The sequence below is a fragment of the Triticum aestivum genome, chromosome 6D (genome assembly GCF_018294505.1).
Source record: "Triticum aestivum cultivar Chinese Spring chromosome 6D, IWGSC CS RefSeq v2.1, whole genome shotgun sequence".
Taxonomy (NCBI): domain Eukaryota; kingdom Viridiplantae; phylum Streptophyta; class Magnoliopsida; order Poales; family Poaceae; genus Triticum; species Triticum aestivum.
Window position 1 is genome coordinate 481,001,429 of NC_057811.1, and position 12,038 is coordinate 481,013,466.

The 12,038-nt window shown below is 46.0% G+C and overlaps 1 protein-coding gene and 2 pseudogenes across 1 annotated transcript; 1 reads left to right on the top strand and 2 right to left on the bottom strand.

Annotated features, from left to right (window-relative positions):
* The first annotated feature begins 3,060 nt into the window (after positions 1–3,060).
* Positions 3,061–5,342, top strand: LOC123146164 (uncharacterized). Its single transcript, XM_044565752.1, has 3 exons — positions 3,061–3,460; positions 4,110–4,330; positions 4,502–5,342. The coding sequence occupies exons 1-3, from the start codon at positions 3,154–3,156 to the stop codon at positions 5,189–5,191; spliced, it is 1,218 nt and encodes a 405-aa protein (XP_044421687.1). The 5' UTR covers positions 3,061–3,153; the 3' UTR covers positions 5,192–5,342.
* Positions 5,343–6,185: 843 nt separating this feature from the next.
* On the bottom strand, positions 6,186–7,126 carry LOC123142772 (large ribosomal RNA subunit accumulation protein YCED homolog 1, chloroplastic-like; annotated as a pseudogene).
* On the bottom strand, positions 6,186–9,753 carry LOC123146165 (large ribosomal RNA subunit accumulation protein YCED homolog 1, chloroplastic-like; annotated as a pseudogene).
* Positions 9,754–12,038: the final 2,285 nt, after the last annotated feature.

Genomic DNA, 12,038 nt, shown 5'->3' on the forward strand with positions numbered 1-12,038 from the left:
GAAACCAAGGTATCAATACAGTAGGAGAACCAAACAACACTATGTAAACGGTACCTTCACACAAATAACAAAAATTGCAACCCAACGCGTAAGAGGGGTTGTCAATCCCTCCATGGTATTGAGATAGATTAAATTGTATGAGATTGGATAAATAGATCTTGCAAAAACACAAAATAAAATAAATAAAGAAAAAGTGGAGCAAGTTATTTTTGGGTTTTTGGAATAATAGATCTGAAATCAATATGATAGAAAATAGACCCAGGGGTCGTAGATTTCACTAGTGGCTTCTCTCGGGAAAATAACATACGGTGGGTAAACAAATTACTATTGGTCAATTGATATAAGAGCAAATAATTATGACGACATCCAAGGCAATGATCATGTATATAGGCATCACGTCCAAGATTAGTAGACCGACTCCTGCCTACACCTACTACTATTAGTCCACACATCGACCGGTATCCAGCATGCATCTAGTGTATCATGTTCATGGAGAAATGGAGTAATGCTGTTGACATGGATTTTGACCAAGATAAAATAAAATGCATAAACTACATAAAATATAAATGCAAAATGACAAAAAATCTGTTTTATGATGAAAGGGGTAATTTAAAAATAATCGATCGTTCAAAGCAAGGGCTAATGAAAACTATGGTATGATATATTGTTGATTTTACGGACATTGAAAAGAGCCAATAGTTATAAAATATGATGAAACAAATAAATGCTCGTCAAGTTTTGTCCTAAAGAAAATACACAGGACACATGGCTCGCCATTTTCTTGTCATCAAATGCAATAAGAATGATGGCATGATGTAGACAAGATCTATTCATGTAGGAATAGGCCCCATCTTTTTATCCTTAATAGCAACGATACATGCGTGCCTCGCTACCCCTTCTGTCACTAGGTGAGGACACCGCAAGATCGAACCCATCACAAAGCACCTCTTCTTTTTGCAAGAAAAATCAATCTAGTTGGCCAAACCAGACCAAAGTTTTCGGAGAAGAAATACGAGACTATAACAATCATGCACATAAAGAGATCAAAGAAGACTCAAATAATATTCATGGATAGAATTGATCATAAACTCGCAATTCATCAGATCCCAACAAACACACCGCAAAAGTTACATCAAATAGATCTCATCAAGGAGACCATTGTATTGAAGATCAAAGAGAGAAGAAGCCATCTAGCTACTGCCTACGGACCCATAGGTCTATGGTGAACTACTTACGCGTCATTGTAGGAGCACCAATGAGGATGATGACCTTCGTGTTCCCCTTCGGCAAGGTGCCGGAATAGGGCTCTAGATTGGATCTCGTGGTTCTGGAACTTGCAGTTGCTGGAATTGTGTTTCGTCGACTCCCCTAGGGTTTCTGTAATATTTGGGTATTTATAGAGCTGAGAGGCGGTGGAGAGGACCTCTATGGGCCCCACAACCCATCAGGGCGCGCCAGGGGCCTCTAGCGTGCCCTGGTGTCTTGTGGGCCCCATGGGCCCCCCTGGTGCACTTCCTTGGCTCCCAAGTTGTCTTATGGGCAGAAAAAATTCTCCAAAATGTTTCGTGGCATTTGGACCTCGTTTGGTACTGATATCCTGTGAAGTAAAAAAACAAGCAAAAAACAACAACTGGCATTGGACACTATGTCAATAGGTTAGTCCGAAAAAATGATATAAAGTTTCTATAAAATGATTGTAAAACATCCAAGAATGATAATATAACATCATGGAACAAGCAAAAATTATAGATACATTAAAGACGTACCGACAGTCACTGTCGTGGTTTTGTCACGGCAGATATCCTCATAGGAGAACTATGTTCTGAGGCCATCGCTGCTAGGTGAAGGCTTGAACGGGGTTTGTCGGAATCGAGAGACATGAGTTTACCAAGGTTCGGCCCCTCACGGTGCATGTAAAGCCTACTCCTGCTTGATTGTTATTTATGATGATGATCTCGATTACAAAGGTGCTATTTCGCTACCTCTAGTCTCGATTATAAGGGTACATATGGGTTACTAGTAGTGTTGATTACATCTCGTAGTTGATGCTAGTTGGTTTACTTGGTGGAAGATTATATGTTTAGATTGTTAATCATATGTTTATCTCCTCTGATCATGAATATGAATATGATTTATGAGTAGTTCCGTTTGTTCTTGAGGACATGGGAGAAGTCGTGTTATAAGTAATCATGTGAAGTTGGTTTTCGTTCAATGTTTTGATGATCTGTTGTGTTGTTTTACCTCTAGTGGTGTCTTGTGAACATTGACTACATGACACATTACCATGCTTGGGCCTAGGGAAAGACATTATGGAATTAGTTTGTAGATGATGGGTTGCGGGAGCGACAGAAATCTAAAACCCAGTTTATAAGTTGTTTCATAAGTGGCTATTTTGGATCCATATGTTTAATGTTATGATTAGATTTATCTTTATTCTTTTCTTGTATTTGTGGATGCTTGCGAGAGGTGGTAATCATAAGTGAGTTGTTTGTACAAGTAAGAACAACACCTTAGCTCCGGTCCACCAACATAACATCTTATCAAAGTAGTGAATGCGATCTATGAATCATGGTGAAAGTAACTAGACGAGGTCCCGCGTGTCCTCGAGAATGATTTAATCACTATAAGAAGTACTTCTTACTTTTCCTTTACAATAAAAAGGATTTGGCCACCTTGCTACTTTGGTAACTTGTTGATTGTTATGAATTATCTTGCTATCAAATTATCTGTTACAAGTTATGCATCAGTTGCAAGGAATACCTTGCAAAATACCGCTTATTGATTTCTTTTGCTTCTCGTTGGGTTCGTTGCGTGGCGCAACAATTGTGAAAGTTCACCAACAAGAGGTTGAGATTGACGCCACGATTATTTTTTGGGGGGTAGGGGCCTCAAATATTGGTCTGGGTAGCAAAATTTAGGTGGCTATCAATTTTTTTATATCTCCATGTAGTTATAAGTGTGGTGTTAATTTTTGTTTTAAAACCTCAATTTTTTTAAAAAGATGTTTTGGGGGAGCAGAGGAAGCTTCCGGAAGAAAGATCTGGAATGACCCGCGGCTGCCGGTCCGTCCCCTCACCCCCGAACGAAAAGAAAAATAACAATCCGAGCGTAGCGAAACCCTAGGCAGCGCAGCAGAGGAACCGATCCCCGGCGATGGCGGCGGCGATGGAGGAGCTGACCCGCAGCGGGTTGGCGGGGATGGATAACGCCATCTTCCGCGGGGAGTCCGAGGCCGAGGGCGAGCGGGGTGCCGGGGGGAACCATGAGTGTATCAACATCACGCCTCCATCCCCATCCCCATGCGCCGACGAGGAGCAGCCGCCGCCGGAGAAGACGAAGCAGGAGGAGGAGGGGGAGGAGAAGGAGGAGTGGGTCTACAGGGAGGAGGATCGGATCACCAGGTACCGCGGGCTGTGGGAGAGCCGCTTCGCCGGCAAATTCGGCGCCTTCGATGACGAGAGTAAGGACACCTCTCCCTCCCCTGTTTCGCTCGCATCACTTCCAATTTTCCGTTCATTGGATTGTACTCCTAGCTAGGAAGTAAACAGTTGCAGCTTTCATTCATTCATGGGAACCGTTATTAACTGAATCATAATTGATCTGTGAGTGAGGTGGATTTGTGGATGTTTCTTTCTCCTCCGTAGCATCAGTGTAGCCATGTGATTACTTAATGTAGAAAATGATACTGACAGAGACCCTTTCTAGCCGGATATGGAAAAAACAGTAACAAATATCAAAAATCTGTTTTTCATGCAAGATCTTACCTTGAAAAGACATTTGTGGAGGCATGTACAAGACAGAACAAAATCGGGACTCAAAAAGACGCATTTTGGAGCACTCGGTCTTTGGTTTTTTGGCACACACCTCTACGGATGTCTTTTCGTGGCAAATTTTTTACAGGATGTTGTTCATCCACAAAAAGTCTGATTCTTTTGATTTTTTTAACTCTTTTGGGGAATTTACTGTCATGCGGGTGCATCTGTGCTCCGGATTAGAGTAAATCATTTCTTAGCCAGTTTCATTTAGCATGGATGTGTGTTGTTTGCTGATAACAAGAAGCTCTATTTGTTCCTGTGACCCATAGCTTAACTTTGCTTCCTGCACTGCAGCAATTCTTGGTCCCATGCGCTTTACATCCGGACCCATCCCGAGCTACGCGAGGCCTCATTGTACCATCCAGATCTTCGGCATCCGGGTGGCCGACCTGGAAGGCGGCCTCCAGTGGCCGCTGCATGTCCACGGCTTTGTCGCCGCCAGGGACACCTCGGATCACAATCGCAACTTCCTCTTCAACCGCACCAGTGATAACTGCCAGGTCCTCACCCAACAGGCAAGCACCGTGCATCATTTGTTGTCTGTTGTTTTATGTTAAAATATATTTCCTCTGATTCTTCATCTTCATTGAGTTGGAGCATGAATTTGATATATTCACCATAGTTCTCGTCTTCGTTACATGATAGTCTTCCAGTCATTTTGTTGACATGTGTTGCTTGCATTGCAGGATCCATACCTACTGCTGACAGGCCCGTCGCGCGCGATCGTGATCATCGACCCAATCACGATTGAGTTCCAGCTGAAGGTGAAGAGCAAGACGGACCCCAAAGAGGACGAGATGCTGGCCTTCGGGATCTTCAACTACCCCCAGACCTACCTTGCCACACATGTGCTCCGCTCTGGTATCCTCTGCGACCGGTGCACGATCCAGCTTGCCTACGCGCCGCTGGACCCCTCGGTCGAGGCGACCGTCATCGGTGTCCGGATCATCGACGGTGTGTGGTCAGAGGGTCTCCGGGGGCGCGTCATCGCCGAGGTCACAACCGTGAGGGAAGGAGAGGTGCTGCTGCTCGACTCCCGGGACGGGAAGATGCCGATCAGCCCTTCGACCGGCGCGGTCGAGCTCTCGAGGCGCGTCGTGTCGGTGGACCTCGAGGGTGGGAAGCTGGTTGTCTCCGTGGTGGCGTCCCCTCAGATCGCTGGCAAAGAAGACGGCGATGATGGTGGTGGCGCTGCCGTCGTTGTTGCGCGAGGCGAGGCCGTGTTCGCGCCGCAGAGGGCCGGCACGAGCAATGGCACCTGCGATCTTGGCTTCTGCAAGGTGGAGGTTGCTGTTGCATGGTCCCTTGTTTCGAGCTTGTGGAATGAGCGGCGCGCCCTCGCGAAACTCGCGGAGGAGAGGAGAGGGCATGAATGAGTGTTCTTTGTGTTCCTGTGTAGTGGTCAGCTTAGGCAAGCACTGGAACGGAGGTTCTTTGATGTCTAGTCTGGTAGTTTATTCAGTCTACTTAATTACTATATGTTGTGACTGGTGAACTGATTCTCCGTATGACCGTCTCTTTTTTTCACTTGTCTTTGTTCAACTATAAGTAAGTTTTGTGTTGACCTACTTTGGTTTGTTACCTGTTGGCTTGCAAGAAGTAAAACCTGAAAGATGCCAGTGTTCCAGCAAAAACATACATACAGTGATAAGTGCACATCCAGGTAAAATTTGATTCCTTTCAGGAAACAAAGCACAAGTCTCAGCACAAATCCGCTCATCATGTCATTTCAGGTTTTGCACTACAACATAACACCTGGCACATTGCACATTTCAAGGTGGATGTCACTGTTGCCTTGTCCCTTGTTTCGAGCTCGGTGAATGAGCGGCGCGCCGCCGCGAAACTCACAGAGGAAAAGCCATGAATGGATGTTCTTTGTTTCTTGTGGTGCTCCACCCAAGCAATCATGGGAATGGAGAGGTTTTTCTCTCTGTGTTTAGCCTTGTTTCAGAGCTGCTCTTGTCTGCTTAGTTTCTTCGGTTCTGCAGTACTTTTTCTATCCTGGAGCTGGTGAAGTGTTTCTTTGTATATTTATTTTTAATTATCTTTGCTCAGCTGCAAGTAAACCTGTGTTGGCCTACTTTGGGCTGTTACCTGTTGGTACAAGAAGTAAAACCTGAAAGATGCAAGTGTTCCAGCAAAAACATAACACTTGCTAATTAACATGAAGAATTCTGCCTTGTGTTACAGCAATTTAATCTAACCTTCCCAGGGAGTTAACCAGTGATAAATGTACATACAGTTAATTTGATCCCCCCAAGAGACAAAGCACATGTGTCACGCAAATTCACCCACATATCGTTTCAGGTTTTGCGGTACAACATAATATGCTCGCATTGCGTTGCAGGCTTCTACTTTCAGACCGTAAGATGAGGCAATACAAATGATAATCATGAACTTCTGAGGAACGGCCAGAAAGATTTGCATCGTTGGTGCAGCGAGCGAAGCATGAGAGATGCGACTGAAATGTCGCAAGTCTAGTTCCCCGCTATCGCTGCCATCAAATATCTGCATTTTCACCGGGCTGCATATCTTGCCCATGAGAATCATAGAGACTATCGCACAGGTTACAAGATACCTACATATGCACTGTTTGCCTCATCGTCATCTTCTCTGCATAGGCTTGAGCAGGTCTTTGAGGGTTCCCGGCCGCCTGGCGTCCTTGGCCTGCGGCTCCTCCGTGCCGCAGATGCAACTGCTCGTGTTGAGGTTCGCGCCGCAGACGAGGCACAGACCCTTGCAGGTGCTGCTGCAGAAGGCGTCCAGCGTGATCTCCAGGTGAATGATGTCCCGGAGGTTCTTTGAGAAATGCAGGCGGTCATCCCAGTCTCTATGTCCTCATCGTTCTCGTCCTCGCTGCCAGTTATCAAAGGGAACTTGGTCCTGTCTTCCTCATACACGGTACCAAGGTCGATTACATCAGGTTCCTCCACTGGGTCCTCTGTCAGAAGGAGGGAGAAATTCGCGAATACGCCTTCGGCAGCTGGCTCAGCACACCTGAAGAAGGAAGCATAATAATGGCTTTAATAACCAAATACAGCCTTGCTAATAATGCTGTGCCGCAAACTAGTGACTACCTAGGTCAGATGCAGCTACATCACTCGGGGTGCGAGATACTTACTTGAACCACAATGGAGCACACGTTTTACAGTTTAGCTGAACCACAATGTTTCCTGCTTATCAGATTTAGTGGCCAATTGCAGCCTTCTAATAATGCTGTGCCACAAATTACCCAAGTCAGGCATCAGTTGGGGTACTCTACAAACCTTTCTTGCAATTACTAGAACCAGAGCATCTCTATGCTTCCACATTTAGTTGAACCCTAGTTTTTACTGCTTATCATCTCTCTGTCAAATGCATCAGTACACATGTCACCTCCAACTGAAGGATCAGTAATGATGCTTTTGAGCTAAAGGAAATACTAGCACAACTTTTCTTACTTGAAATAATGCAGCACAAATATCCACGATGGCCAGATTATAATACATACTGTCCTCCCTGAGTCCTAACAAGCTAATGTAGGACTAGTAGTTGATGAAATGATGTAGGCTGTATGTAAAATGGCCAAGCTAAAATGGTTTTGGAACTGCACAGTCAGCACAGATTAAGCACTGACAGCACGACGACGATGGCAGAGCGATGCGAGCCATTCATGCGGTGCTTGATCGGCTATTGCTAAGCAGTTGGCACACAATTAGCAGGCAACCAACAAAGTTATGCTGTGTGTTATTCTGCAGTAAATAGTAGAATTAAAACTGGCTCTGGCTCAAGAATTTCTTTCAGTTGACTCTGAATTTTCTGTCCATGGTGCAGACATGACATACAGCAACAGCAGGTAAGAGGATGAGATGAGAAGCAGCAGGTAGGTGATGGGCACTGGCATGGATGGTGACCGGTAGCAGCCGAGGGTGATGACGGTGCGCAGGATGCCGTCGAGCCGGAGCCGGAGCCGGCCACGGCGCCGGGCCACGTCGACGGAGACGAGCACGGGCGTCGTCGCGGTCGCGGCCGCATCCCCGGCGCCGCCCCGCGGCCTGGAGGGGGCTAGCGATGCCCATGGCGGCGGAGCGCGCGCGGGGGTGCGGGGAGGACAGGTCGGCCAGGCCGAGGCGCTCCAGGGTGGTGGCATACTCGACGTGCTGCGCCGCCGCGTCGCGCCGGTACACCACCGCGCCCTCCCACGGCGACGGCCCCTCCTCCCCGTCCTCCTCGTCGGCGAACCCCTCGAAGTCTTCCAGGTCGAGGGTGAGGAACCCGTCGTCGCCGTCCTCCGGGTTGACGGCGTGGTGGCGGCCCCGGGTCCGCCGTCCAGCGGAGGAGGCGAGCGGGCGGAGCTAGAGCAGGGGGTGAAGGTGAAGGGGGCGGCGACGGGGCAGGGTGGCCGCCGTCGCCGGCGGGGCACGGCGGGGGAAGTGCAGGGGCGGGCAGTGGCAGCGCACGGCGGTGCCGACGCCGACGCCGGGCGGATAATACACCATCATCCTCTGCTTTCTTCTCTCTCTCTCTGCAGTGAGCCAAGAAAGCTTTGCTTTTCTACCCAAGTTGATACTAGTATACTTCACTAAAAGAAGATATATTTTTAGGACCTCGATAAGGACCAAACGTTCGGCCTGGGCAGGCGCTGGACCGAACAGAAACGTTCGGCCTTCCTTCACGAGCAACCTTGGCGATACGTCCAGGTTAAAGAAAGTGGGCCAGGAAAAAGGCCCAGCGTATGCACACAAAATCCCCAAGTATTAAAAAGCTGGTAATTGCACACAGCCTAGAAAGGCAAAAAAAATACTTTTATTCACATCAAAAAATTTAGTCTAATTTGCCAAGGCAAAATTTACTCTATTTTTTCCATGGCAAAAATTACATGGGATACTTTTATTCCCATGGCAAATTTTAGTTTAATTTGACATGGCAAATTTTACTCTATTATTGCCATGGCAAAAGTGTACACTATTCTTCCATGGCAAAAAAACTTTTATTCGCATGGCATATTTGAGTTTAATTTGCCATGGCAAAAATACTTCTATTCGCATGGCAAATTTTAGTTTAATTTGACATGGTAAAAAAATTACTCTATTTTTGCCATGGCAAAAGTACTTTTATTCACATGGCAAATTTTAGTTTAATTTGCCATGGCAAAAATACTTTTATTCGCATGGCAAATTTTTGTTTAACTTGCCATGGAAAAATTTACTTTATTTTTTCATGCAAAAATACTTTTATTCACATGGCAAATTTACTCTATTTTTCCATGGCAAACATACTTTTATTCACATGGCAAAATTTCGTTTAATTTGCCATGGCAAAATTTACACTATTTTGCCATGCAAAAATACTTTTATTCACATGGAAAATTTAATCTACTTTTTTCATGGCAAAAATACTTTTATTCACATGGAAAATTTAGTTTAATTTGCCATGTTGTAGCTAACAAAAATTTCAGAAAATTGCCATGTGAAATTTACAAAAATTGCCATGAAATTTTTACAAACGAATTGCAACAGTTTGTTGAGAAGAACATCTATAAATTGCCATGGAAATAGTACTAACAGCTTCAGAAACATGGCAAACCATATTATATTTTCTTGCCATGGCAATGAAAACATGATTTCGACACGGTGACATACTTTGTGTTTCCACGGCAACTTATTATGATGTTTTGCCATGGTAAAAAATAATTTAATTTGGGATGGCTGCAGAAGTTGAGGCGACATGGCAACATATTTTGTGTTTGCATGGCATAAAACAGATTTTAAGATACCATCAACTATAATTTCTAAAAAAGTTTGTCATGCAATATTTGTCAATTAGCATGAAAACAAAAAGTAAACAGCTTCTGCAAATTCATGAACGACTGAGAAAATGAATCACACAAAAATTGCAACATATGGACTGGGCTAAAAAAATTGAATCACCATCAGTGCTGAGCTAGTGACACAAAAAGTTGAACCTGTTCACTAAGACTATCTTCAAATGTGGCACTTGAGCGGCCGAAGAAGACGAGGAGGATGCGCCCGTTGCCCATGTGCAGCGTATGGCCGCTGTGCTAGGAGAAGCTGTGGTCGTGAAGGGCGCCACAGCGCTGGATGGCGTCCTCGCCTCCCGGCGGCCGCGCATCGGACGAGGTCGGCGGCGTCCAATAGGACGGAGAAGACGAGGAGGAAGGTCTCGTCGCCCATGGACGCTGAGCTCGAAGAAAACGCGACCGTGGCCGGCGTCGAGGTGTTGGACGCCCGCCGTTGCCTCCAGGTGGCCGTGCTTTACCATGATTTGGTTGGCCATCTCCGCCGCGCCGGCCCGAACGCCGCCGCCATGGGGATCCACTGTCCTCCAGATCCATCGCCGCCGCCGGGAACCGTCTCCCTGCGCCGGATCCGCTCCTCCACACCCTCCCGAACTCGCCTTCGTCGCGGCGCCTTTCGCCAAGTCCACTGCCGCCGACCTCTGCTTCCTCTGCATCAAACAGGAGCTCGCCTGCTCGTCCCGCTCGACGCTGCCCCGATCCGCCGCTCGCCTGGGCCACACGCAGCCGGCCCGACGCATCTCCAGCACAGCGCGCCGTCCCGGCGGCCTGATTTGGCCGGCCATCTTCAAATCCAGCGACGAAAAAGGAGAGTGGGGGAGTGGTGTCCAGGGGGAGGGGAATGGAGCTGCGAGTAGAAAACAATGAAATTCGTTCGGGCGACCCAGAATCACCCCGAAAGCTGCGCTCGTGATGACGTGGCATGGTGAGGTCATCGAGATTCGGGCGATGGCTACAAGCGCGTTCGGGAGGATTTGCTAAAACCTCGCTGGTGCGGGAGTTATTGATTCCGTATTTTTAAGAGTTTCTTCCATCACTTCACGGAGGCAAATAATCTATTTTGACAGTAATTTTTACTCCATCAACTTTGAAGGTAGAAAAAAAGTGAATTCCGGTCTTTACCCTCTATTTTGAATTTTTGACACTAATTTTTTTTTTGACAGTGAAAAACAGCAGGAGAAACTCCTACTGTTAATTTTCTAAAAATGTTAACCGAGGGTTAACATGGAGAACTCAGAAGAGTTTTACAGGAAGCATTACAGCAAGGTTTGGGCTAGCCACTTTGGGCATCCCCCTAAAATAAAATACACAGAAGCAGTTATATAAGGGTGGGTGCAACTAATGTAAGAGAATTCTTGAATCCTTCCAAGAAGGTCAAGCTTTGTGGGTTTAATCTATATCCTAAAATTGAGAAGTCCTCTTTCAGCTTCCTCAGCCAATCAAGATGTGTGGCCACCTCCCCTTCAAAAATCAGTTTGTTTCTCTGTTTCCATATATTCCAGGAAGCCAGGGTGGTGATTTCTTTAAACAATGGTCTCTGCCATCTCTCTTTGGCTTGGTCATGTCTTGCTTGCATTTCCAGGCTATTGGTCCATTCTATACCCAATATCTCCCAGCATCTGATAGCAAAAGGGCATTTATAAAACAGGTGGTTGTTTGTTTCAAGAACAGCATGCTCACACAGAGGACAACTGTGATCATCACCAATATTGAAGTGCCGTCTCTGTAATAAATCTCTGGTGTTTATTCTGTCAAGCAACATTAGCCAAGCAAAAACCTTGTGTCTCATGATGCATTTGGATTTCCATATGGAGGTTATAACTTGGGGAGCCTGCACATTCCTGAACATGAAGTCATAGAATTTTTTTGGTTTGTAATTTGCGCCCCCCCCCCCCAACAAAGAACCCAGTTGTCTGTGGCCATCTGATCCAGAGATAAGTCATTCAAAGTTGCCTGAAGATCATCCAATTCTGCTCTGGCCTCCAAAGATAATGGGAGCATGAAGTTATCTTCAGGCCGATTGTTATTGTAGAACTGTTCCAAAGAGATGTCCTCATTTGTCGAAGCGTCTTGGACAGCACTTTCGAAGATAAGAATGATCAAACTCTGTTTTTTTTTCGTTTCTTGCAAGCAAATAATAGAGCAGTTCGACTCATCAATTTTGTTACGCAATGCATCACATTTAGTACTAGCATTTAAGCCACGCACATTCCAACAAAGGACATTCCACAAAAGGGACGACATAAAGGTTCAGAGCAACTCAAGTTTAGGACAAAGCAAATAGTTCAGAACTAAACACAACGATAAACTTAAAGACTTGCAGGTATTACTGAGACGAAGCCACGTCCTTTCCCTTGCCCTTGAGATCTGCCAAAAGCTTCTCCTTGGTGATCTCTTCCCGTGGAATCGCACAAGCTGTGGTGCCA

What these genes read in the sequence shown, in the direction of transcription:
- LOC123146164 (XM_044565752.1), top strand. Translation starts at nt 3,154, where the DNA reads ATGGCGGCGGCGATGGAGGAGCTGACCCGCAGCGGGTTGGCGGGGATG. An exon ending in CGGCGCCTTCGATGACGAGA is followed by an intron (nt 3,461 to 4,109) that starts GTAAGGACACCT and finishes CCTGCACTGCAG; the next exon opens with CAATTCTTGGTCCCATGCGC. An exon ending in GCCAGGTCCTCACCCAACAG is followed by an intron (nt 4,331 to 4,501) that starts GCAAGCACCGTG and finishes CTTGCATTGCAG; the next exon opens with GATCCATACCTACTGCTGAC.